The following is a 26965-nucleotide window of genomic DNA, read 5'->3' on the forward strand; positions in this document are numbered from 1 at the left end:
TCAGACCCATTAATACAGGATTTCTCATGTTGGTAGTATTGATATTTTAGGCGAATAATTCTGTCATGTGTATTGTAGGGTGTCTAACAACATCCCTGACCTCTAGATTTCAGGATTCTCACTCCCCATATTCTGGTAATGACAACCAAAACTGTGTCCAAATGTTGCCAGGTGTACCCTGGGGACCAAAATCTTGTTGAGAGCCACTGCACTAATATAAAGTATAATACTGTATGGGGACTATATTCCAATTTCTACCTTATTCTGTGCTGGTTAGATCTTTATTTTTCAGCTCACTTCTGGCTATCACTGGTAATGAAAAGACTTCAAGGAGAATAAACGTTATCAATGATTTAACATTCATGCCTCATTTGTAGGGTATTATTGGAAGAGATATATAGCAAGAGTTGGCTGGAGACAATAGCTTTCCTTCCAGATACTTGGAGTTGTCACCAAAAAGGGAGGAATTGGAGTAGTTTCATGTAGCTAGAACTTGGACCGTTTGGTGGAAAGTAATATTGTGTAGCAGTGGTTTTCAGACTGTGACCTGTAGAAGTCTGGACGTCGGGGGTCTTTGATCCTTCAAGAGGACATAAAATCTAAACTATTCACAGTGTTGAGATGTTATATCTTTTTCAGTCTGTTGATATTTGCACCAGTGCTGTGAAAGTGATGGGTGATGATGCTTGTGCTTGAGGAAGAATTGAGGCAGAGGCGCCGTATCCTTCTAGTTGTCATCATTTCACTACACACATGCACACAGACACACAGTTTGAAAAAAAAGTCCTTGATGAAGCAGTAAAAATGTTAATTTTACTAAGACTCTTGACCCTTCAGTTTGTCTTTTAAATAAATTGTGATTTTAATAAATAAATAAATTGTGATTAAATGGAAAGTACACATTAAGCTGCTAAAAAGAAGGATGGTTGTTTTGTGAAGAGCTCAGCTGGTTGATTTGTGAGCTAAGCTAGTGCTTTTCTTATGGAGTTCTGTTTTTACCTGAAAGAACAAGTGATGAACCATGATGTTCATACTTGATGACTTAGCATTAGCTTGAAAAATGGAGTCTGTCTTTAAGGAAAACAACTGACAATGTAGTCAGTGATAAAATTTGAGCTTTCAAGCAAAACTTAGAATTTTGTAATGCTTGTTTTTGCCATTGTGAACTTGTCAGCCTCCCAATAATTAAAAATATTTCTGATTTGATTGATGGTGATATTAATGAACACTTTAAAAATACTGTGGTTTTTAAAATGTGTCAACATTTGGAAGGCAGGTGTAAGTGCAGGATGGACCAGTGGATTTTAATACAAGAATACAAAGGGTTTTTTGCTGTGGTTTCTGCTTTCATATTGTAACTAGGCTTTAAGAAATTACCACTTGGGGCATTTTGGTGTAGTATTAAAGAAGAATATCCACAGTTATTTGAAAAGACTGTTAAAATACTCTTCCTTTCCACTTACAGTGGTGTAAATCCAGGTTTTCTTCCTGTGCATCTACCGAAACAGTTTATCAAAAAGGATTGCATGCAGAAGCAGACGTGAGAATCCAGCTGTTTTTTATTAAACCAGAATTAAAGAGACTTGCAAAAATGTAGAATAGTGCTGTTCTCACTAAATCTTTTGTTTTAGAAAACAGTTATTAAAAAAATTACTTATGTTGGCATATGATAGATCTCTTGTCACTTAAATGAATTGGCATTTTAAAAAATTTCCGTTGGAATCTCTAATGCAGTAAACAGTGACAGACATAATCCACATAAACATGAGCTTATTTGAGTCTTTATGACTTTAAGAGTCCTAAGACCCAAAAGTTTGAGAAGTGCTGATGTATAGTAACAGCTGACAGCTGTCAGGCTGCTGTTTGCAATGGTGGTGTCAGTGCAGCATCTCTGGTGGGTTTTGAACTGTCTGGAGGAATGGACACACCTGATATAAAGACGTTTTTTGTTGTCAGTGAAAAACAGTGTATTAAGTAATCTTTAAGAAGGGTAACGTCTGAGAGTTTTTGATTACCACATTTTAAGATTTAGAGGTTTTGTAATGAGCTGCTTAATAATGCTGTTCATGGTTTTGAAATGTGATTGTTGTTTAGTCAGTCGGTTGTGTCGACTCTTGATGACCCCATGGACTGCAGCCTGTCATGCTCCTCTGTCCATGGGATTTCCGAGGCAATAATAATGGAGTGGGTAGCCATTCCCGTCTCCAGAGGATCTTCTTGCACCAGAATCCAGCTTGCATCTCCTGCATTGCAGGTGGATTCTTTACCGCTGAGCCATGGGAAAGCCCATGTGATATTTTACCATAAACATGTTTTCAATTCATGCTATTTTGATGGAGAAATTGGGAGGGAAGGTATTGGATCTGGGTAAATTTATAAGCCTATTCACTTACTACTCTCTGACTGCCCCCCACCACCACTCCCTTAAGCCTTCTAGCTTGAAAACATGTTTTAAAATGTTTTGATTCATCAGAATATTCCATTTCTTGGCAGCTGAACTACTTCAAGTTAACATTACAATTAAATTTCACCCTCAGTTGCTTGTAGCCAAGTTTATAGAAGCTCACTTTGGGCAAAATGAGGCCAGTTGGAGTCCCAGCTATTTTTCACTTTTGGGTGGTGGAAGAGGCTTGTCTTTTATTTGGTATGTTCATCGTCCTGATTCTTCAGCAGCTTTTAAATGACTGTACAGTCTCAGTTTCTGACTCATGAAACAGCCCCATTGCAGGGGAGATTCGTTCTTGAATGAATGAATGAACGTGACAGTTGCTCAGTCATGTCAGGTTGTGACCCTGTGGACTATATGGTCCGTTGAATTCTCCAGGCCAGAATATTGGAGTGGGTAGCTGTTCCCTTCTCCAGGGGATCTTCCAATTCAGGATTGAACCTAGGTCTCCCGCATTGCAGGCGGATTCTTAACCATCTGAGCCACAAGGGAAGCCCACTAAGTTGTAGATTGGAACCCAATTCGACTCTGAGTTCCGTGTTTCATTCTCATCCTCGTACTGTAGCATTTCCTGTGTACCTCAACTCAGTTGGCGCCTGTTGATGTGTCTTAAGTATACTTAAGTTTCAAGATCGGGTTCTCAAAAAATATTTGTTTAATCTTTGGATTGCAGGTTTGCAGAATTTTATAGCATTCTGATTTGAAAACTTAAGAATTTGGGGAAGAAGAAAATGTAGAAATTAAAAATAGATAATCTTTATTCCTCTTCTGTTATAGAATTGTCTCAAATTTCTATTCCCTCTACATTTCAGAAACCAGATTCTTGTATAGTCTTTGTAGTTCTTAAGGTTTTATTTAAGAATAGTATTCCTGTCATTTGGTTATTAGCATCTAAATTGTATATCCTGGAGTTAATGTGTATAATACTATGATGTAATATGTTGTTGAATATTTTTTTCTGATACACTTAAAAATTTTTTTAGATTTTCTAGTTACATTTCCCTCATTTTCAAATTATGCATGACAAATACTGATGCAGGAATGCTGTCATTTGGCCATTTTTGTTGTTTTTACTTCTAGCCCCTTTCATACATCAAAGTGACAGTTAGAAGTGCCCTTAGGAAAGAGGGGAAAATACCTGGCCTTTGTTACAGTTGAGTAATGAGTGCTTTTCTCTGTATAATCAACCGTTTATTTCCAAAGTTTGACCTTGGGATTCATCATAATTTGTTCCCCCTGAGGGTGAACTATTGCTTCATCTGTAGGTGCTCTGATGCTTACTAAATACTGGTTGGATGAGCCACCTGGACTACCTATTTTAAGATTGTAGTTAGGTTCTAACTATATTTAGTACCTCTTAACACAGGCTGAAGGTGATATAGCCATTCAGAGTAACGTCTTAGCAAATACTGTAAGCTTGACTGTTAAGCTACTAGTAAAATTTAAATGTATTTTAAACTTCTTGTGAAAGAGTAGATTGTATTATTTCTGCTAAGAATTAATATTTAGTGCACATTCAGATATTTTAGAGAGATCGCATATTCTTATTTTGTTCAGTGTCCTTTTATCCTGCTTGAGTGGACACATTATGTTTACGGTTAAGGCCTTTAAACAGCAAATTATATAATTTATACCTAAAGATTATATATAAAGATATATATATCATGTTATTATGATTTATCTGATTACTTTCAAGGAAGGTAAGCTAAGCTTTCAGTTTTAACTTTACTGACTAAAACTAACAAGAAATGAGTGTTTTCTGTTGACTAGTATCTACATTTTGAGGCAATTGGCCCTGTTAATATGATGGGTCTCCAGTTCCCATATGAGGTCTCCAAATGTCCCATAGGAGGAGGCAGGGATTCATCAGTAGCTTGAGCTTTGTTTAAATTGAGGTGAAAGCCATTAAATATTAACCATTTCCGAAAACACCGTTGGTGATTTGTTGTCCTTTCGGTTAGTGTGCCATCTGCTGAGACTGCTCTTCTGTTCGCCAGTTGTTTATAGAGCGCACATCTCCTAATCCTTTTCCTTTGGCAGAGCCTTGATTCTTTCTTTCTGTGCTGTTTATTATAAGCTTTTACTTTGCACCCATCTTTTGTTTAAAGATCTGAATCTCTGACCAACTTTGAGATTGCCACTGAGGATAGAGACTATCTTTGTATTCCTGATTTTAGTATTGTCTCTCATACATATTTGGGATCCTAATTCAGTAAGTTTCAGCCTAGTAATATAGTTTTTTGGAAAAAATAAATGAGGAAAAAGTGCTTTTAGGAAAATTGGATTAATGAAGTTTGATAGATAACCTTGAGTGCTTTGCCAGTGCTCTAAAGCTGTAAATCATGGTTTGTATTTAATTTTCTAATCACAGAGCATTACACTGAAGAGGCCATCTTGAAGTTTTTATTTCAGTTCTTTAACTGTTTGAATAGGATAAACTACAGAGCCAATAATCAAAATGCTAATTATTGATTTAAATTGAGCAGTTATTTGGTGTCTCTTGCTGTTGGGGAATGATTTCAGGGGTGGGGGGTTTAGCCTCTTTACCATCACAAACTTAATGGTGAATAGTAAGAATTAGATTTTCAACTTCTGTATGATTTCATCAATTAAAAAACTTTAACAAATCAAAACAAAATGTTATAAGATGAAATTATTCCACCAGTCAATTCTGCTTGTTACATTTCTATGCATGTATAGACATAATAGACATAGGTGGTACAGATGGTAAGGAATCTGCCCGCAGTGCAGGAGACCCAGGTTAGATCCCTGGATGGGGAAGATCCCCTGGAGAAGGGCATGACAACCCACTCCAGTATTCTTGCCTAGCAGGCCACAGTCCATGGGGTTGCAGAGTCAGACACAACTGAGCCACTGAACAGCAAGATGGATGTAACACACAAATGATTTTTGAAGATACAAGACTGTATGTTATGAAAGATGTCTGGAGGCTTAACTATTACAGTCAGATGCCTGAGGTCACACCCTGACCCAGTGAATTTAGGTCAGCCTTTCCTCTCTTTGGGCTTCCCTGGTGGCTCAGAGGTTAAAGCGTCTGCCTCCAATGCAGGAGACCCGGGTTTGATCCCTGGGTTGGGAAGATCCCCTTGGAGAAGGAAATGGTAACCCACTCCAGTATTCTTGCCTGGAGAATCCCATGGATGGAGAAGCCTGGTAAGCTACAGTCCATGGGGTCGCAGAGAGTCGGACGTGACTGAGCGACTTCACTTTCACTTTCCTCTCTTTAGTTTCTTCATCTGTAAAATGGAGACAGGTAATAGTAGAGTCATTCGAACAGTTGGGAATAATGTGAAGTGCTTGCCACACTGGAATATCCTGAGGTTTCAATAAATACTATTATCATACTTACATTCTGCAACACCTAGCATGGTGAGCATCATCCATGCTACTACCTCGTTCTTTTTATGTAGCGTAGATTTAAGTTGTAAGAATGCACCATAATTCGTCAGTCCTATATCATATTAATGGATATTTAGGTGGTTTCCAGTTCGTAGTGCGCTGTGAACAACGTTCCAGCGAACAGCCTTGGGTAACTTTTGTACTATTCCTATGAGAAAGGTCAAATTCCAGAATCTGTGGGGTCAAGAGAGGTATTTATTTACAAATACCAAGCATGGTCCCTTTATAGAGAGGATAATGCTGGAATAGGCACTGCCCATTTCAAGATCATTGTTGCTCTACAGGATTTTGGGCCCATATTTGGCCTGTCTCTCTGGAGTCCATCGTATAGGAATGAGCAGTAGAGATTTGTGCTTTCCTGTACACATTTTATGTATTAAAAAGGTCAATTAAAGAGCATCAGTCTGCCAGTTTCAGGGCCTTCAGTTTGAGTCCTGGTGTCCTAGTGAATTGTGTAAGATAGATTGCTAGAGGTGAAATTGCTAGACATAGCTTTAGAAAAAAATTTGATGACTCCAGATTGCTTTTAAAAATTATATGCCAAGTTCACCTCCTTTGTGATGGATAAGAGTGCTCATTTTCTTATACCATTGCTAATATTAGATGTTTATAAGTCTTTCATTTTTACCAGATATACATCAGCCCTCTTTTTCTCCAATCTGACAGAAAAAAAATGATTGTCTTAATGTGCTTCCTTGATTTGCAATGCAACTTTTTAAAAAGTTGATATAAGAACATATTAAGGATACAGGTTTCCCTCGGTATCCGAAAGTAGAGGGGTCCTATGAAACCTTTTGTAAGCCAAAATGGCATAAAGTGAAGAAGCAGCTACCTTACATGCATCTTGCTAACAGATGCACAGAATAAGTTGAGATAAAGCATAGTGGATCACAGACACCATTCAAAGTTATGGCAGTTTGATAGTGAACACACATATTTTCTGGGAAAGGAGGTTGGTAGTAGTGCCACTCTTGCCGCTCAGGGTGCAGGCTGTCTCTGAAACAGCTTGCAAAACAAATGAGCAGTGTTTTTGCCTCTTTTTGTAAAAGTGAAAATCCTCCTTGGATTTCATTCAGTTAGTGAAAACAAGTACTAATGCAGGTTTTCATTGGAGTGTTCCTTACTTTCCTCACTTACTTGAAGTGGTCATCAATATACTACATCCATGACTGATCATACTTTGACTGTTTGAAAGTATGGCTACTTAAGTGAAGTCGCTCAGTCGTGTCTGACTCTTCGCAGCCCCAAGGACTGTAGCCCACCACACTCCTCCATCCATGAGATTTTCCAGGCAAGAGTACTGGAGTGAGTTGCCGTTTCCTTCTCCACAGGATCTTCCAAACCCAGGGATCAAACCCAGGTCTCCGACATGGTAGGCAGACGCTTTACTGTCTGAGCCACCAGGGAAATCACTTAACTGGTTTACAAATCATAGGAACTTGCAGCATTTGAGTTAGCTTTATATTTATGGCAGTAGAGTGGTTCTTAATGTTTCAGAGTGCAAGTATTGTTTAAACTGGATGCCTAAGCTTTTGAAACAAATTTCTAGCCAAAATAAGCAGCCTACATTCATACTCCAGTTTCACAAAAATGTTGTCATTTCTAAGTACCCTAATTAGATTTAGATCTTAGACAGCCTAGCATGGGGAAGGGAAGGATCTTTGTGTTTGGAAACTGGTCTTCTGTGACATAAATGTGTTACAGTATTTGAGTTTTTAGTTTGCCATCCAAAGCAGAGAAGAGCTTTAATGACTCCGTAGAGGTACAGCTTAATAAAAGTGACACAGCTAATGGCAGAGGTGACATCAGAGCAGCATAACTAGTAGAAGTGACATCAGGCCTGCTTTCTCTTTATCAGATTGCTTTTGGGTTGAGAGCAGATTTTGTGGACCCAGTTTTGAATGCCTTTATACCAGAAGTCATGTGGTTTTTAAGGAAGCCCTGTTTTAGGAGGGTAATGTTTGGTAGCAGTGTGGATGGCAGACTGGCATAGTCAGGGAATAGAAGGAGTGGGACCAAGAATGCCAAGAGCAGAACAAGTATTGGAATCGAGTTGTTATATAAAATATTGTTGAAGTTTAAAAAACAAGAAAAAAATAAAGGTGGGCATGTGTTATGTGCAAGCTTTGCCTTGGTGTAAATTATTTTAAATATTATAAAGAAAATGCCCCTATGGTATAAGAGAGAACTCTGAAAATATTTGGTCTTGTGCTCTCTTCCTCCCTCCTGACCTCCAAAACAGTAGAATGGGGGAAGGAGTGTTGCTGCTGCTGCTAAGTCGCTTCAGTTGTGTCCCGACTCTGTGCGACCCCAGAGATGGAAGCCCACCAGGCTCCCCCATCCCTGGGATTCTCCAGGAAAGGACACTGAAGTGGGTTACCATTTCCTTCTCCAATGCATGAAAGTGAAGTCGCTCAGTCGTGTCCGACTGTTAGCGACCCCGTGGACTACAGCCCACCAGGCTCCTCCATCCATGGGATTTTCCAGGCAAGAGTACTGGGGTGGGGTGCCATTGCCTTCTCCGGAGGAGTGTTGGGCTGCCCTTTGTAATTTTGTGCATGTGAGCTCACTCACTCAGTCCTGTCCAACTCCTTGTAACCCCATGGACAAGCCCACCATGGCTCCTCTGCCCTTGGGACTTCTAAGCAAGAATACTGGAGTGGGTTGCCATTTCCTTCTCCAGGGGATCTTCCTGATCCGGGGATCCAACTCTCATCTTCTTCATTGGCAGGCAGATTCTTTACCACTGAGCCACTGGGAGAGCCCTTTGTAATTTTGAAGGGTAGCGCACAATTCATCTCTTGCTCTGATCCAGAAAGGATTAAGATTTAAAAAGGCTTTAGTCATATTTTGAAAGCTGGCAAGATGTTTACATTAAAGGTGGATGAAGAGGATGGATCAGGGCAGAGGTATAAAACTAGAAATTAGGGTACTAAAATAGTTCTTACAGAAGTACAGTGATTTTTGGATTTTTGCAGAGAACTTGCAGGATGGCCATCAGTTTTGCTGTAAGAATTCAGGCGGTAGCCTAAAGGTAGACACGAATATGTTCATGAGATGAAAGTGAACCAGTTATTCAGGAAAAGCACAAGCATTCTTGATATTTAAATGGAAAGCCAGAAAGAAATTTTAATGGATCACAAATACTCTGGCTCTGTATCTAGTTTTTTTCCTTATTGTTTTATATAATTGTAGAAGTTGGGATTCCCCGGTGGCTCAGACGGTAAAGCATCTGCCTACAATGTGGGAGGCCCGGGTTCGATCCCTGGTTCAGGAAGATCCCCTAGAGAAGGAAATGGCAACCCACTCCAGTACTCTTGCCTAGAAAATTCCTTGGATGGAGAAGCCTGGTGGGCTACAGTCCATGGGATTTTTTTCCTTATTGTTTTATATTATTATAGAAGTTATTATTTTTTTTTAATAGTTAAGTGTGAAGAAAACCGCATTTGGTAAATATGTCTCTAAAAAGTGATGGATCATGGACAGGTGGTGCCTATGTTCAAGAATTTGAGGAAGAGCTTTGCTTTCTTGGGATTGATAGCTAGCTGTCTGGTGTATGGTTCCAGGAGAAATTCTGTAAAGGAGAACTTTTCACCCATTATTAGAATGTGTATATTATTTTTGTTAGAAACAAGACAGCCAAAAAGATCCTTAAATTTTGTCCCTCTCCTTAATTTCTAATATTAAAATTAAATGGAAAAATTTGACTTCTGCCATTCAATCACAGCTCATGTTTCTACATTTCAGACACTCAGAGCATCTGGCATCCTAGAATTCCTAGTCTACCTACTTAGGCTAAGCTTAAGCCATTTTTATTGGAGGCATAGGTGTCTTATACCTTTCAGAACATGTATTTATTTCTTTGCTTTCATTTGGTTGTGATTTATTTTTATTTCTTTCATATGTGTTCTTGAATTAGTATATATTCTATATATAACTTGTATTAAATATGTACACATAAGAGAGGTGATATATATGTTCTTTTTTGCATTAGAGTCAGGTAAATGTGGTTTATCTTCTGTGATGTGACTACATTTTGAATAAACATTTATAGCTGGGGTATGATTTGTTTCCCCATCAGAATGTTAATATGGAAACTAATGTAGACATCAACATCCCCCCCTCCCCCACTAAAGTAAGCAAACTTGGTGTGAATTTAGAAGTCTGAGCTTACTTGGTGTGAATTTAGAAGTCTGAGCCTCTATCCAGTATTTTTGGCAGTGTAGTTGGAATAGACAGTGGACTTTCCTAGCATTGTTTTTTTGTGTGACAATGAAGAACTTGAATATTTGAGAAAGAAAAAAATGAGTCTGCCAAGAAAGCTTAATGCCACAGAGAATGGGCACCCATATTTTGGTGATACTCAAACTCAACTGGTAATGAATTTAGCCCCTTCAGAAAGGAAAAGAGTGCAAATGAACTATTACTTGCTCAAAAAAAAAATCAGTAGATGTTTAAGTTAGGAAAACATGAATTCAGTTTATACTTGGCTTGAAAGCTTTATTGTTTACTTGAACCAAATCTGGCTAGAGTGAACTTTATATTTGTTTTCTTTCCTGGCTCTACTTACATTAAAATCATTTATAAAAAGTATTTATAATCCTGGGTTGGTCATGAAGGGCTGTAGTTTACTTGGAGAAACTCATATGAAGCAATGAACAATGCACGAGAATTTAATTACGCTAAAATACGTGGTAAGTGTATTTTTTTACACTTAATATGTAATTTATCTGGAATCTATTAGAGCATGGTGGGAAGAAATGGTTGGACAGTTTTGAGGGCTACCTTTTTTATGTCAGTTTTATGGAACCTGAGAATAGCTATTTGTTGACTGACAAAAATATGTATTAACCAAGATACTATAAATGTATTTGCACTTATGTTAACTTCTATATTTTAATCATATAATGTGAGATATTTAGTCTCTCGACAGTGCTTGGTGCTCACGTGGAGCCCCAGCTCTGTGAATTGACATCATAGTCTTGTATAGTAGTGGAGTTTATATTACAGTTACTAGGAGGAAGTGATCTGATGTAAATTAATTGCTATGAGATAAATCTGATTCATATTAATTCAGCAAATGTTACTGTAAAATCTGACTTAAAATTGAGACAATGCGTAACTTGTTCAGGAAGCATAAACTAAATGCTGTATAGCCTATTGACTAATTAGTAAACACTGTGGGTTTCCTGGCATTCTTAGGTATTGTGTTGATATCAGAAGACAGTATAAGACGGGGTCCCACCTAGTATAAACCAGAACCCAGGACAGTAGTGAATGCATAATGGGACTTAGCTGCATAGGATTCCTGCACCTTATTGTTCTAGTAGGCTATTGCACTTAAATTTAAATATATATATGTATACATATATATATATATTTAGAACTTGGAAAGAAATAGAGATGTGTGTGTATATAAAATAAGTTATTTCTTAAAGAACAGAATTTGGGGCAAATAACTGATTGAAATGTTAGCTTTTTCTCCTTACCTGGTTTTGTACATTATTTGACCAGGCAGTTTTTTGTTAATAATTGTGCTGCTTTAGAATCCCTGTCCATTGACTTATAAAGGGAGGGGAACAAAAACAAGAATTGCTTGCACACAAAAAAATTGAGTCAGATTAATTTCCTAAACCATTTAGAACATACTGGACCTTTTCACTAGTTATGTTAAAACCCTGTTGGTTGTAAAAATCTAGAATTTCTCTTAAAACGGAAAAACATTTGACTAATCATTGTTAAAGTGTAAATCTCTTATCGAAAATACTGTAACAAGTTTAGTGTGAATATAGTTCTCCCCCTCCAAGTTATGTTGCTGTTATTTGCCTCATTATCTATGAATTTTATTCATTGCTAGTCAGATGTTAAGTTCCGCTTGGTGAATCTCTTGTGTTGGTAAAACTTTTTGTATTTATCTCATCTCTTTAGAAATAACAATTTAACAGATGTGGCTTCTTTTCAAGAAGTGAAATTTCTCAGAAGTTCACTGTCTCCTTGATTGCATTTTCTCTAGCAATATATTTGATTGGATATTCATAATTTATTTAGATGTTTAGATAGTAGCTAAGTTAGTAGATAGTAGTAGATAGATAGTAGCTAACCACTCCTTGGAGTGGGAGGAGAACTAAAGTTTTCTTCTTGGTCATTTAGTTTTTGCATTATTTTTTGTTTTAAAACATGTTTTTGGAGTATGGTAGGGAATCAACTATGTTTAGAAATGCATTTTTTCTAGTTATGCTGATTTGTTTCAAATTGTGGAAATTTTTTGGCAGTAATTTTATCCAGTTCTGTTTGCAGTCCAGTTACAACACAGGGATCACAGCAAACCCAGCCGCCACAGAAGCACTATGGCATTACTTCTCCCATCAGCTTAGCAGCCCCCAAGGAGACTGACTGCCTACTCACACAGAAGCTAGTTGAGACTCTGAAGCCCTTCGGGGTTTTTGAAGAGGAAGAGGAACTGCAGCGCAGGTCAGTGTGTATATGTTTATGTCTTCTTTTAAGGTACAATTTTTTATTAACATAGTAGGCTAATTTTGAGGAATTCTGTACTGAGAGTCAGAATTTTTTGCCCCATTATATATCTGTTTCAAACAAGAATGATACCTCGAAAAAACGTTCCATCTATATAAAGGTCTGTTTCCTTTATTTTGATTTGCAATAATTTTGGTTAGTGTAGTACTACAGCATTGTCAGGAGAAAGAGGAATGCCTTGCTTAGCTAAAAGATTGTCTTGTCCAGTGTAACAGTGCCTACATGTAGCTAACTATTATAAACTTTCTTTCTGATAACTTAAAAACTGGTTAAAATTTAGGAAGCTGCATATTAAAAGTAATCTGGAATAACAAACAACCTGATAACTGATATCCTCTATCAACAGGATTTTAATTTTGGGAAAATTAAATAACCTGGTAAAAGAGTGGATACGAGAAATCAGTGAAAGCAAGGTAAGGTGACCTAACAGTATAGGAAGAAATTTATCAGCTGAACACAGCAGTTGGCTTATCTATTCTTACTGAGTGAATTTAGAGTCTTTAATGTTTAGAATCTTTTGTTTTAGACTGTTGACAGTAGAATTTGGTGTCTAGCTATTTTGAAAACAGGAAAAACTGAATTAAATTCAGTGATTTTATAATTACATTTTGGTTGAACACTTCAAAGCTGAAATTCTGTGATTACTTACACATGTCAGAAATATTATTTCCCCAAAAGGTGCTTTAAAAAATGTATTAAATATATACATTAAATATTCAAGACTCTTGTTACCTTTTAAGGAATTCTACAACAGTGAGCATTCTTAGGCCTTCAGATATTAAACTCAAACTGAATATTTAGTTTTTTATAATAACATTCCTTGAGTTTTTAATATTTCATAATAAAGAAATAATACAACTGTTGAATTAATGTCTAGGCTTCTGGTAAAGGAAATGTATTCTTAAAAAGTTGTGTAGAAGCCATTTTTTTAAAAATTCCGTAAATAGCGGTCGTTTTTCCCGGGTAGTTGAAAATGCGTATTTAGTCTATAATACAGTTGAGAAATTGATGGTAAGAGAACTGGAAATAGAAGAAAACCTGAGGCAAGGTGTCAAGGTGGAAGAAAAGTTAGAATCTTCTGGCTTTAGTCAAATTTACAATATTGTTTTCTTAAAGCACTGTATATATATTTCAAGAACTGGACTAAAACTTTAGCAGCCAGATTATTCAAAATTGAGGATTCTTTGTGTACTACATATTTGTCATTGATAGAGTTTTGGTAAATATATATTTTGAAAAGAACTTCCTTTTGAGCTAAAGCAAAGGATGTACATGTTTAAGTATTTTTACTCATTTGTTGAACTTTGTGATTCTTCATTCTTGGGTAGAAAACACAGCTTTGCTTTAATGGCTTTTTATTAGACCTTTAAGTTGAAAACCATAGACAAGGCCAAAACTTGAGATTTATTTAATATGAAACAAGATTTCCAACTCATTGATAGTTTTGTTTCAGTAATTTGAGTACCTTGTTTCATTAACTGATAATTCTTGATATAATTCTTCCTCATTTTCCTGAGGGTACGAAAATTTATTTGGATTAATGAATTAATTTCATTAATTTCATGGGCTTGCCTGGTGGCTCTGCTGGTAAAGAATCTACCTGCAATGCGGGAGACCTGGGTTTAATTCCTGGGTTGGGAAGATTCTCTGGAGAAGGGAAAGGCTACCCACTCCAGTATTCTGGCCTGGAGAATTCCATGGACTGTATATAGTCCATGAGGGTCACAAAGAGTTGGACACGACTGAGTGACTTTCACTTGGTGAAATTAATGCTCATTCCTAGTCACATTTGTGTCCTTTTCTCTCTAGGCTGTCAGTAGTAAATTGGTTAGAGAATGAGACTTTAGCAGTTAGGCTTTACGGGTTTGATCTTTCATGTCTCTTTTCCTCTTTTCCCTCTTCTGGGCATTTCTTCTTTTGTTGGTTTTAAGACTTGATGCAGAATTTCTTCATATTGACACTGTTGATACACTTGAACCACATAGGTCTCTCTTTGGATCCAGTTCCCCAACCCAGGATTGAACCTGTGCCCTTGCAGAATCTAAACCACTGGACGACCAGGGAATTCCTTATATAGTTCTTTTTTAGGGATTATGCTGGAAGATGTTAAAAGCAGCACTCTTCCAATTAAATGCACTGCCCCTGTCTGGTCTCCCCAAACTGTGACAACCAAAAATATCTCCAGTTAAATCAGTAGAGAATTTTTAATGTATTAGTTACAATTAATTTATAAATATTTGGGAAATTTTATATAAAATTTGAATTTTCACTTAGTTTGATTTATTTGCCATCCTGTATTCTGACACTTAAAAAAAGTTTTCAATTGAATTGCTTTTCTGTGATGTATTAATTAAGAAACAAGAGAGTCCCTGAGCTTGTTACAGTTTGTGTTTAGGAGTATGGAGTAACAATTTGGTGTTTTTGGAAGGGTGGTGGGGAAGAGCTGTCTTTATGTTCTCCTACTGAACAAGATTTCACTGAGGAATTAGAAAGTTCAGAGAGACTGACCTAGCACACATGAAGACTTTGTGTGTGTGGAGAGACATTATCCTCCTTATCCCCAGGGGCGGTTAAGTATTCTCCATAGTGTAGTAGTGCCAGGGTCAGGAAGATGAAAATCACCAGTAAGTTTCATTTTTCTCAGAATCATCCCACTAAACTATTAAATCATCCTACTGAACTATTAAGAGTAGCATTATTGGCCTTAAAGTCACTCTTGATGCAGTAAAATACCGTTATATTCTCACATTGATGATTTATGCAGCACCTTGTCATGATTAAAATATGTTATTCTAATATTGCTTCTGTGGAATTACATGATTTCCTCGACCACCGTCGTCTTTATAGCAGTTTCCAAAAATGTGACAAAATATTAGCACTGATTAAAAGTTGAAAATTGCTTAAATTTCAAGTTAGGTTAATCTGTGAAGGCCTGGTATTTTATAGAGCTTATAGTTTGTTTTCCTTGTATATAAATTTGCATGGAAAGTGTTTTGTTTTTTTGTCTAATGTACAGTGTTACTTGAAATAGTTACCTTTGTGCTCCACTGGCAAAATGACTAATTTTTTATTTGCTTCAACAGAATCTTCCACAGTCTGTAATTGAAAATGTTGGTGGGAAAATTTTTACATTTGGATCTTATAGATTAGGAGTACATACAAAAGGTAAATACTGTTTTAATTATCTTGAGAAAGAATACTTTTAAAATGAAAAAAAATTGTAAGCACATCCATCTCAGTTACTTATGGTGTATTGTTATACAACTTAGGTTTGTATGGAAGTACTTCAGGAAGCCTAAATTTGATAAGAAGAATGATATAAAGTGATGCCTTCTATACCTGTACTCTTCAATGTAGTACTGAGTAAAATAAATTTATGTGTAATAGAATTACCCATATTTTCATTGTTGAATAACCACAAGTGGTTAGTGGCTATCATATTAGAAAGTGCACGTAAAGTACAATTTTTGCCATTGGGGAGTGATTTTGGGCAGTGCTGCTCTGTATATCATTTGGTCTACCTGAAGAATATCAGTTTGGAAATCAGAACAAAAATGAATTAAAGTTTTGCGGGGGAAATCCGTGGTTTTCCTTTTCCTTTTTATTACAAAGTCATGAAATATACTTAAGGAAAAAAACAAACAAAAAAATGTGTATCTTCAGTCAGTATCAATCACTAATAATATTTTCTTAGTTACATTTGCAGGTTTTTCCCCCTGTTGGGGAGAACATTATTGAGGTCTTTTTTTTTTTTTTTTTTTAACTGAGCGTAGTTAGTAAGCCTTTGGTCTTCATGATCTTATTTATTGTTCAGTATTCTTATGTAACAGATAGGAGTCTGAGACTTAAAGAGACAATACAACTTAAACAGTTGCTTCTAGCCATCTCCTTGCAGAGCTAGGATTCTAACTCTGGCAGTCTGAGGCTGTAGTTTTCAACCATTAACCACTAGCCTCTGTTAAAACTGTCGGGACAGTCCCTGGTGGTCCAGTGTTTAAGACTTGGCTTTGCAGTGCAGGGGATGTGGGAGCTAAGATCTCACCTGCATCCTGGCCAAAAAGACCAAAGCATAAGATAGAAACAGTATGGTAACAAATTGAGTAAAGACTTTTGGAAACAGTTATCTGCCAGTCTGGTATTCTCTGCATTGTGGCGTTATTCCTTCTCCCCACCTTCTGCTGCTCTGTGCTGGAAGCAGTGCGTTTGCTTTGGATGTTTGCTGTGAACTTTACGTTCTTTTCTCCCTTCATGAATACGCCAGATGTCCTGCCTTCAGAGTTAGTGCCTCAGGTATTGAGTCTTTTAGGAAAATGACCATGTTGACCTGATTTCATATTGATCTCCTCTGTTTATGACCCCAGTTACTGGTTTTGATCATTTTTTTGTGTGCTTCCTTATGTACTCAATGCTGGCCTTCTATCAGGTCCTAAATTAATAGCAACCGTCTTACATGGTCTACCTTTTTGGATTCTTGCCGATGGTGCTTCTTGCAGTGTATAGGTCCCGTTTAGGTGCAGATAGGAGCCTGGAAGCAGCAGTCATAATGTACAGACAGTAACTGTATGCTTTTTGTTTCCCTGATGAACATGGCTGTGACTAGTGACACCAAGATACTGGGTGTATTCTTGACTAATTCCTTCTCTTATCATAAAAGTTCCCATCTGAGTCAGGTTTCTTTGACTCCCAGTTGACCTGGGCCATTGCAAATAGAAGTTGCTTTAGGAAAAAATATATCCCATCAATTAGGGTCATGTTTTTATTATACTGACTGGTAGCTTTTCTTTTTTTTTTTTTTTTTTTGAGGAAAGGGGTGCAGTTTTAGAGGCTCATTACTGTCAACTACTGCCATGATAAGGTGCAAAATAATTTTCTTGTAATACTAATTAATAGTTGGACTTAATTTTTTTTCTAGGTGCTGATATTGATGCATTGTGTGTTGCACCAAGACATGTTGATCGAAGTGATTTTTTCACCTCATTCTATGATAAGTTGAAATTACAGGAAGAAGTAAAAGATTTAAGAGTATGTAAATGTTCTGGGTGAAAGGGGAGGAATTAAAAAAGTCAATTTAGTCAGTTGCATGAGTTTTTTATGGTGTAGCTATCAACTTTATTGAACTCTTGTAATTTGCCAGACCCTTTTAAGCTTAAGATAATACATGCTTGTATTTTATTCTTTACAGCAGTCTAAAAATCATAAATCTGTAATCTCATGTACAGAGTAGGAAGTGAGGCAAAGAAAATAAACACTAAGCAACTTGGCCATCATCATAATCATAGTAGCAGAGATCAAGGGTTTGAACCAAGGCTTGTCTGATTTAGGATTCTAGTGTCTTAAAGTATTTACTGAGAACCTAGTTTGTGTCAGGCATTATGGTAAATTATATTTAAACAGTTTTAAGTATTGCATTTATTTAAGTGTACTAAAACTAGTATAATTCTAATGTATGGTTTCAGAGACACTAAACTTAACTTAATTTTCTCACAGGCTGTTGAAGAGGCATTTGTACCAGTTATCAAACTGTGTTTTGATGGGATAGAGGTAAGGTTCAAATAGACAGTTCTTACTATTGTAATTTTGATAGATGCAGGTTAAAAACTTGATTTATTTAGAGTTTTGTAATTGGTGAGATGGTGTGATATTAATAAGAATTTTTTTTTAATGGAAATGGTAACCTGTTCTTTTATAACATTTTTTGTCCTTTTTTAAAAAAAGAGACTTGTGCAACTAGAAGTTAAAATACAGACAGAAATGTACTGACTTTGAAATGCTGCTGCAGAACAGTTTCCTTGATAGGCTTTCCATATGCAGATTCTATGTACTTTTAATCTCACTAAGGCAGTCCATGGGTCACAAAGAGACATGACTGAGCTACTGAACTGAACTGAAAGCAATATAACAGTGTATTTTTGCAAATAGAACTTTTCCTTGACTTTCATTTAAGTGAAATATGTAAGAAGTTGAGAGGAAATCGTGGCCTGGTGGTGTGTGTGCTGGAGTGTTTTCTTTCTTTTTTTTTTTTTTTTTTAAATTATTTAGCTGCTCTGGGTCTTAATTGAGGCACACAGGGTCTTTAGTTGTGGTATGTGGGATCTAGTTCCCTGACCAGGGATCAAACCCAGGCCCCCTGCATTGGGAGCTTGGAGTCTTAGCCATTGGACTACCAGGGAAATCCCTGGAGTGTTTTCTGATAGAGGGGGGTAGCTGAGCTCAGGTTCTTGAGGTGACGGGCCGTTTTCTCTGCTGTCTTCAGCGTGTCATGGCAGCAGCTGCAACAAGGCTGACAGTGCAGCAGCTCCAGCATTTGTTACGTTACTTCCGCACACATGATGGTGCTGGAGCACCGCTGATAGTAATTCTAGTTGTGAAGTTTACAAACTGGAAAGATAATGCTTCACTTTTGAAAAAGTGGTTTTTGTAATTGCTGCATAAGGTGCCTGATATATATGACTAATACGTTGACATAAAATGCTAAATTCGGTAAAGGATTATCAAGTTCAGGCAGTTTTGATTTACTAAAGTGAAAGTCACTCAGTTGTGTCCGACTCTTTGCAACCCCATGGACTCCATGGAATTCTCCAGGCCAGAATACTGGAGTGGGTAGCCTTCCCCTTCTCCAGGGGATCTCCCTGACCCAGGAATCGAACCCAGCTCTCCCTCACTGCAGGCGGATTCTTTACCAGCTGAGCCATACTTACTGTCAATTTATTAAATATAAAAAACAACCTGTAATGTAGGTGATGCCTTGTTTTCCCAAGTTTTTATTTTTTGGTGAAGACCCGCCTCATTGTGTAAACTTTCAGAATGGAGACAAACGTCAGATGGTTAGTTGAAATATTTAATGTGTTTGTTACCACTGAGTTGCTTTTTGAGTTTATAATTTTCCCTTCTTTAAGCATGTAGTCTTTATTGAAAGTGAAAGTCAAGTCGCTCAGTTGTATCCGACTCTTTGCGACCCTATGTCTGTAGCCTACCATGCTCATCTGTCCATGGGGTTTTCCAAGCAAGAGTACTGAAGGGGGTTGCCATTTCCTTCTCCAGAGGATCTTACAGGGATTGAACCTGGGTCTCCCCCATTGTAGGCAGACGCTTTACCGTCTTGAGTCACCAGGGAAGTTCGTAGTCTTTATTATTCCTGTCTAAATTGAGGGAGATACTAGATTTTGGTATCTGTATCATTGGAAAATTAGACTATACCAAAAACTTGATTTGTGTAGTTTTTTTCCTGATCTTATAGGTAGGTGCATGTTAAATGACTTTTCACAGTAAGCTCTTAAAGTATACCTTTTTAAAGTGGTCTTATAAAAAGACTTGTTTCTCTAGTAGCAGAGTTTGGAACCATGAAATCATGCTCTCAGGAATAATTACCAAATCTTTGCCAAGTTTTCTTTTGCTTCCACCTTTCCTTGAAAAAAGAAAAAAAACCCAATTTTGTCAGTAGCATTCTATGAATAGACCTCAAAATTAGCCAGTTTTTGTTTCTGTTAGTCAAAACTAAGATGGAGAAATAGACTGTAATATTATAAATACGTAAGTTCATAAATACAAGAAGCTTCCTGACATGTTTATTTGGGCCAGATTTAATCATATTAGCCTTATATTTGGGAACCTTTCAGCATATAATCAATACACAGTTCACGTATTAATGGATGGAAACTTAAACAGTTAACTAAGTAATCCAGTATGTAACATTTAGCAAGGGTAGTGAATTAAACTTAGTAAGTATGATTAAAATGACGAGTAACTATTTATAAAAGTTCAGTTTAGTATTATCATGCTTTAAGATCTGGTAAAAATACCTATGGTAAGAATTTTGTTTGAGCTTTTGGAATTGTCATGTTAACAGCTGATGAAAAGATTCTGATTTTAAGGAATATTAAGTGTTTTTTTTTTTAAAGAAATGTCTTAAAACTGGTTTGGAAAAGACTAGTACATGCATATGTATAACTGAATAATTTTGCTGTATAGCTGAAACTAATACAACATTGTTAATCAACTATATTCCTGTATAAAATGAAAAGTTCAAAAAACAGTTTGACAGATACGGAGCGTTAAACTTTGTTTTTGTTTTAGATTGATATTTTGTTTGCAAGATTAGCACTGCAGACTATTCCAGAAGACTTGGATTTAAGAGATGACAGTCTGCTTAAAAACTTAGATATAAGATGTATAAGAAGTCTTAACGGTATGTAAAAGCCTACTTCCTTTTACATAATAGCAGTTTTGGTCAAATATGAAATGGCTTTCAACTCAGGTTTTGTAATGAAGCTTTTAATAGTCCTATTATTTATCTGTGAGTCATATAAAATGAGCTTTTTACTTAATAGACTGCAGTGAGATATTTAGTAATTTGTTGTACTCGTTGATGTCTTGCACTATTATTTCTTTGCTCTCTGGAAATTTTAAATACTGTCTGACATTTGTACTCTGTTGCTAGAGCTTTAGGTCTCACTGTGTAACTGTTTAAATTTTGATCCCGATAACCTTCATAACATTTTCATAACGTTGCTGCATTTGAACACTTACTTTAGCATTGCTTGTTACAGCGCTCTTAAAGAACAGTTCTTAGAGAGTTAAGTGGATCATGCTTTATTCAGTGTGTCTGAACTGGAAGACATTCTAATTCTGGGTTGAAGATTTGAGACGAAGCAGAGTACAGTTCAGATTCTTTAGTTTAGGTTAGTGCTTGTAGTGCCTCTTTATTAACATTACTGATTTTACCAAGCAGATTTTTATTTAATTTGACATTAGTCTCAGAAAATTTAAAAGAAATACTCTGATTAAACCGTTGATGATTTATTTATTTTTTCTTTTTACTCCTGTTAATCAGGTTGCAGGGTAACCGATGAAATTTTACATCTAGTACCAAACATTGACAACTTCAGGTTAACCCTGAGAGCTATCAAACTGTGGGCCAAACGTGAGTTCAGAATTTGTTGGCTAGCTTATTAAACATGTTTAAGCTTTTGTTCAACACTAACCTTTCCTTTTTGCTTTTCCCTATCAACAGGCCACAACATCTATTCCAATATATTAGGTTTCCTCGGTGGTGTTTCCTGGGCTATGCTAGTAGCAAGAACTTGCCAGCTTTATCCAAATGCAATAGCATCAACTCTTGTACATAAATTTTTCTTGGTATTTTCTAAATGGTATGTGTTTAGATTATATTAAAATAAAATTGATTGTAGACACTGAAGTTTAGTCTTATTTCTATGACATTTCTGCAGCTGGTCTCAGATTCAAATTTAAGTTCACGATGTAGCAGTGTAGATAGCCTTGGGGAGATCATGTTGTATGTAAAGTGACAAGCCTAATTCTGTTCCTTTTGCCAGCTTTCCCAGGGTAGTAGGGCAGGTCCTGTTTGTACATCCATGCGTAAACCTACTCTCCAAACAGACTGAATTTTAGCTGTAATGTTTGCTAAAATGCAGTGAGTTGATAGGTTGGGATATTAATTACTTTGGATAAAACTTGACACCTCGTTTACTCTTTGAATTCTTCTAAATCTGTAGACAGTTTCTCATGGTTGTTTTGCTTTCAGCTGCCCATTTATCTTTGGTAGAATATTAAAGATATAAATGTTTATATAACTTTTAAGGGTAACTATAAGTGCTTGAAAAGCAATTGATTATCCCTTTGAGATTAATTATTAAACCAGGAAAGGTTTTTTTAAAGCTCTTCCTCATTTAAGCTTGGTCACATTTGTCAACCATTATATAGGTAGGAAAGATTGCTATTTCATATTAGTTGCTTTGACCCAAAAGGTTAGAGTTCTTGGTTTTTAATCAAATTGATCTGAAAGGTTTGTCTTCCGTATTTGTGTCAACCTCTCTACCTTCTCCCTCTAAAATAGTGTTTTAGTAGTTTTATAAAAATTAAGAGTTATTCAGAGACAGTTATAATTAGAGCTTTGTCACACTTTTCAGAACACACCCTGTAATTTATGGATTTGATAGCATTTAATTATATATAACCAAAATTGGTGAGAAAAATGTCAGAATTTCTCTTAATGCTGCACGTACATAGCAAATACTATTTTTAAGAAGCTAATCTTGATACTGTGTGGTGCAGTCCATGGGTTCGCAAAGAGTCAGGCACAACTTATGAATGAACAGCAACAACAATCTTGATACTAAAGGTGCCAACTGTTTGAGTAGCTAACTCACAGGACACAGCTTTAAAACAGTGTTCACATCATTACTCATATTCATATTAATAACCTTTAAGTCATGAGATAGAGATTATAATTATTCATACTCCTTTGCCTGTAATGAATTAAGCTTTTCATCCTGGGTTTTCTTTGGAGCTAGCATAAAGATAGGGTTTTTGTCTTTTCATGGGAGATTCTGTCCTGTTCAACATTGAGATGAACACATCAGATTGTCTTGGGGTAGTACTTTTTAATTTGAATAGTGCTTTATCAGTTCTTTGAGAGGTAGAGAAGATGTTTGACTTCAGTCTGAGAAAGCTACCAGGTGGTTGGAGTTAATTTCATAGGAAAAAATTAATCCAAATAGTCTTAATGTCGACAGAGGAGTAAAAAGTTATATATACCAAGAGTGCAAAATGAATGAAGAAGAATCACATTCACAAATGCTGTATGTTTAGCAAAATACGTGTAGATGGTAATATCCAGTAGTCTTATCAAGTGCTACAATCTTTTTAAACAGGGAATGGCCAAATCCAGTCCTATTGAAACAGCCTGAAGAATGCAATCTTAATTTGCCTGTATGGGACCCAAGGGTTAGTGTATTATTTTTTCCCCTACAAATTCACACTGTGCAATAACGAGTAGAAGTCATCTGCATAAACTGAGGGAGACTTCCCATTCTGTTACGTATGAGTGGACATGTTCGTATCACATTTTCTTTTTAATCTCAACTAGAATTGTCCTCTGCTGTGAGAAGCATAATTATGTACCTTGGAACCACATTTAATTGTACGTAGTTTATAATATCAAAGTCACTAACAATTTATATATAGAACTACCTTGTAAGTCAAAGTTGTGTGGGCATTTGTGCTTAAAAATAATAAAAGGATACTAAAAATCCCTGTATTTTTTTTTGTTCGATCTAAATATTCTGTTAAAATTGGGTTATTGTAGGAAAACTGTTGCTTAATGTTTAATCATGGCAGATAACGTCTAAGCAATATCACTTCAGTTACTATGATGTAATTGTAAAAATTGGTCTGGCGAATTCAGATTACAAAAGCATGGTTGGGCTGAAGAGGAGCCTCCATTCTGCTTTTTTGGAAGTTATGACCTTCACTGCTAACTCAGTTTAAATGTTAACAACATGCACTTTATTAATGGATAAAAGAAATTTAGGTTTGTAAGGCTTTCTAGGTTTATAAAATTCTATTTATCTACACTATTTTTCATTACAGTATCAAAAATATTTTCAGTTTTAAGCCTTGTTAATGGCATCAGGTTGTGTATTTTCAGGTTTTCCAAACCTCAAGACATTTAATTTGGGAAGGATATGAATTTACAGTTTTTTCTGTCCAAAAAAATGCCACTTTCATCATTAGTTAAATGGATTAAGATTAATAGTTATTAAATTGTTTTGTTATCTTTTAAAATTATACCAACATGGACAATGTAGTTGTACCCTGTGTTAATAAGCTTCTACTCCTGATAAGTTAAGGGTATATTAAAGACTAAGTTTCCAGCTTGTTTAAAGTTCATTTTACACAGAACATGCTGTAATGTGACGTTTCTCAAAAATGTAATTGTGTGTACATCCCTATTTCTGTTGTTGACAAGAGAAAAACTAAACATCAGTAGGTGCCAGTTAGAACCTTTATTTTGCTCAACAGGCTCACTGTTTCTAGTAAGGTCACCAGAGTAATCATGCCCAAATGATCGAAACAACCTATTAGTTAAGACCAAGTCACAGTTTCTGTAAAGAATTCCTTAAAAAAAAGTCTTTTTACATGGTTTTTCTTTCTCAACTCCAGCTATGAATGAAATAAAATTTAATCATTGGTTCAGTTTAACAAGGGGTAAAAAGTCCAAGTATCTGTTGACTATGTACTTGAAGAAACTGATTGGCTGTTGTTGTATGTAGGTAAACCCCAGTGATAGGTACCATCTTATGCCTATAATTACACCAGCATACCCACAACAGAACTCCACGTACAATGTGTCCGTTTCAACACGGATGGTCATGGTTGAGGAGTTTAAACAAGGTAAGTGTTTATCCTTATGCTCTCCTTTATACAGGAAGGATTTACATACCATTGTTCACCCAGTAATCGGGTATTCAATTAAATGGAAGAAAGCATTCACCAAAGTGGATTGTGGTGTTATTAATTACAGATTATATTTGAGAATTGAAAAACTCAGTTTAATTTCTTTTAAGCAAATTATTCTTGATTATATGTTGGAAGATTTAACTTTTAAAGCTGTGTCCTTAGCTGGGCCTTTATGGTTTAGTGCCGTACTATTGCCATGTGAAATTTTAAATAATCAGTTTCTCTCCATTGATTGACATGAGAGGCTTTTAGCAGGCTGTATACTTGGAAAAAGCTTGGGTAGGATTTTGGCCACACTGCCCCCTGTTTTGGAATAACCTCTAAACTTCTGAATCCTATGAGTATTGCTAATTTGAAGGAGTAGCTATGGTAAATGGTCTTTGAGGGAAGTAGCTTGAACTGGATTATTTAATTTGACACAAGTCAAGGAAATAGAATCCGCTATATGACTGCCAACTTCAAAGCAGATTTGTAAAGTTGTTTTTGTAGTCTAAAGGGGTACTTCATGGGAAGATGTTACTGTCCTTTTACAGGAAATTTTTTTAGAAGGGCAGGAAAGTTTATGGAAAAATTTTTTTTTTTCCTTGGGTAACTCAAGTGCTTCAGTTTTAGGAGAGAGGAATTCTATGAGCATGGCATTTTAAAGTATTGGCAATTTTCCAGAAACATGGATCTCAAGTTCTCCAGCTTTTTTTATTTTTGAAAAGAGTGTACGTATGTAAGAATCTTTATGCTGTAGAGTTTATAGACTAAAATTGCTGTGTTAAAATTATGATTTTAGGATTATAATGAATGCATGTAGTATATTTAAAAGATCTTTAAAATTCTAGATTCTTAGACTGAAGCATGCAAATATTTTAATATGTTTTTAATTTAGGTCTTGCTATCACAGATGAAATTTTGCTGAGTAAGGCAGAGTGGTCCAAACTTTTTGAAGCTCCAAACTTCTTTCAAAAGTACAAGTATGTATTTTAAGGCATGTCGGACATGTTGCTCTCTTAAGTATTGGTTTTAATGGTAGCATATGTGACATCTCTTGCTAGACTAATGTAGTTTGAATTTTCCTTTAAACATCTATACAAGTTTTCTTCTTGTCACAAAGGGCATACTGTTTCAGAAAACATATTATTATTTTGTCAAGGTATAGTGTAGTCCCTACAGTTTTGCTGCTGATGTAACCGAATTTCTGCATTTGTAGCAACATCAGTTCTGAGGGTTTGCTAGTCATCACCAAAACTCTAAATCTGTATGCCTTGGCAAAGGAGTGAACTGTTAAAATCTGTAGTTAATATTCTCTTCTAAGTAATTATTTTCATCCAGTTCTGGAAGCTTATTCTTAAGATTCTCTATAATACAGGCAGAGCTAAGAAAATGTCAATATATGTAGTCAGCAAAATGTTTTTAAGTCGTTACAGTACATGATTGGCCTACCATTTCCCCCTACTGTTCATAAAGCCCCTCAAGTATTTCTACAAATATTTTCATGGAATCTCAGTGGGTGTCATATTTTTTACTAATGGTTTTAATATAATGATTTAATACTTCAGTATAGGTTAATAGCCTGATTGTGTTGGTTTTGATGAAAACTGTAAGTTATAATAAATCATACTTTAAAAAAAAAAAACGGACTTGCACTTTTATTTGCCCTGAGCTGAAAACTTGCCAAAGTCCCACTTAAAAAAAATTTTTTTTCTTTAATGCTTGAAACTTTCCTGACCATTTGATCTTATGTTGGATTGTGTTTTGTAATAATCTAAGCAAGATTGCTTTATGCTATTTCCCCAATTAAAAACAAGAATGATGACCTTCATGATGTCTCTGTGTTTTGTTTCTGTATCTTTTGCATGAAAAAGCAATAATGGAGCCAGCTTAATTGTTGTGTTCTGGGAGCACTGCATTGTCAGTAAAAATTTTAAACAGCATAACAGTGAATGTTCTTGCTTACTATTCCCCATAAGTTGTGCTTTTCCATTTGGTGGACAAGTTTGCATCGTTTTTTATTTTAACCACTGTTGAGCGAGTACCTTTGAACATTTAAACTAATAAACATATTTTGATACTTTAAAAACTGGCATGAGAGAGCACATGATTACTTGTAAAGAGAATAAAGAAACTGATCTTGTAGAAGTGTCAAGATCTCTTAATCCTTGAGAATCCAAGATGAAGCTAGATAGATTCTTCTTTTTGTCCCATTTTCTTGTAGGAATGAGAAGTGGGTAGAATGAAGTTCTTCTAAGTACGTACTTAAGTGGTTTCTTTCTCTTTTTTCACTTTAAGAAAGATTAGTGTTGAAGCTGAACAAATCTT

At 36.0% G+C, this 26965-nt stretch overlaps 1 protein-coding gene across 6 annotated transcripts in view; it reads left to right on the top strand.

Moving 5' to 3' along the window:
* The window catches only part of PAPOLA (poly(A) polymerase alpha), a 53421-nt gene that overhangs the window by 2914 nt on the left and 23542 nt on the right, over positions 1 to 26965 (top strand). For 3 of the 6 annotated variants that reach the window (XM_018066057.1, XM_018066059.1, XM_018066061.1), the window contains exons 2-12: positions 12164 to 12337; positions 12747 to 12813; positions 15484 to 15565; positions 17313 to 17422; positions 17888 to 17941; positions 20474 to 20585; positions 21231 to 21320; positions 21411 to 21549; positions 23071 to 23143; positions 24472 to 24592; positions 25536 to 25620. In XM_018066057.1, the coding sequence (XP_017921546.1) occupies positions 12164 to 12337; positions 12747 to 12813; positions 15484 to 15565; positions 17313 to 17422; positions 17888 to 17941; positions 20474 to 20585; positions 21231 to 21320; positions 21411 to 21549; positions 23071 to 23143; positions 24472 to 24592; positions 25536 to 25620 (1107 nt within the window). Of the gene's footprint in view, positions 1 to 12151; positions 12338 to 12746; positions 12814 to 15483; positions 15566 to 17312; positions 17423 to 17887; positions 17942 to 20473; positions 20586 to 21230; positions 21321 to 21410; positions 21550 to 23070; positions 23144 to 24471; positions 24593 to 25535; positions 25621 to 26965 lie in introns of all 6 variants that reach the window. The other 3 variants (XM_018066055.1, XM_018066058.1, XM_018066060.1) reach the window with 1 other exon arrangement.

Source organism: Capra hircus, chromosome 21 (genome assembly GCF_001704415.2).
Source record: "Capra hircus breed San Clemente chromosome 21, ASM170441v1, whole genome shotgun sequence".
Lineage (NCBI taxonomy): Eukaryota > Metazoa > Chordata > Mammalia > Artiodactyla > Bovidae > Capra > Capra hircus.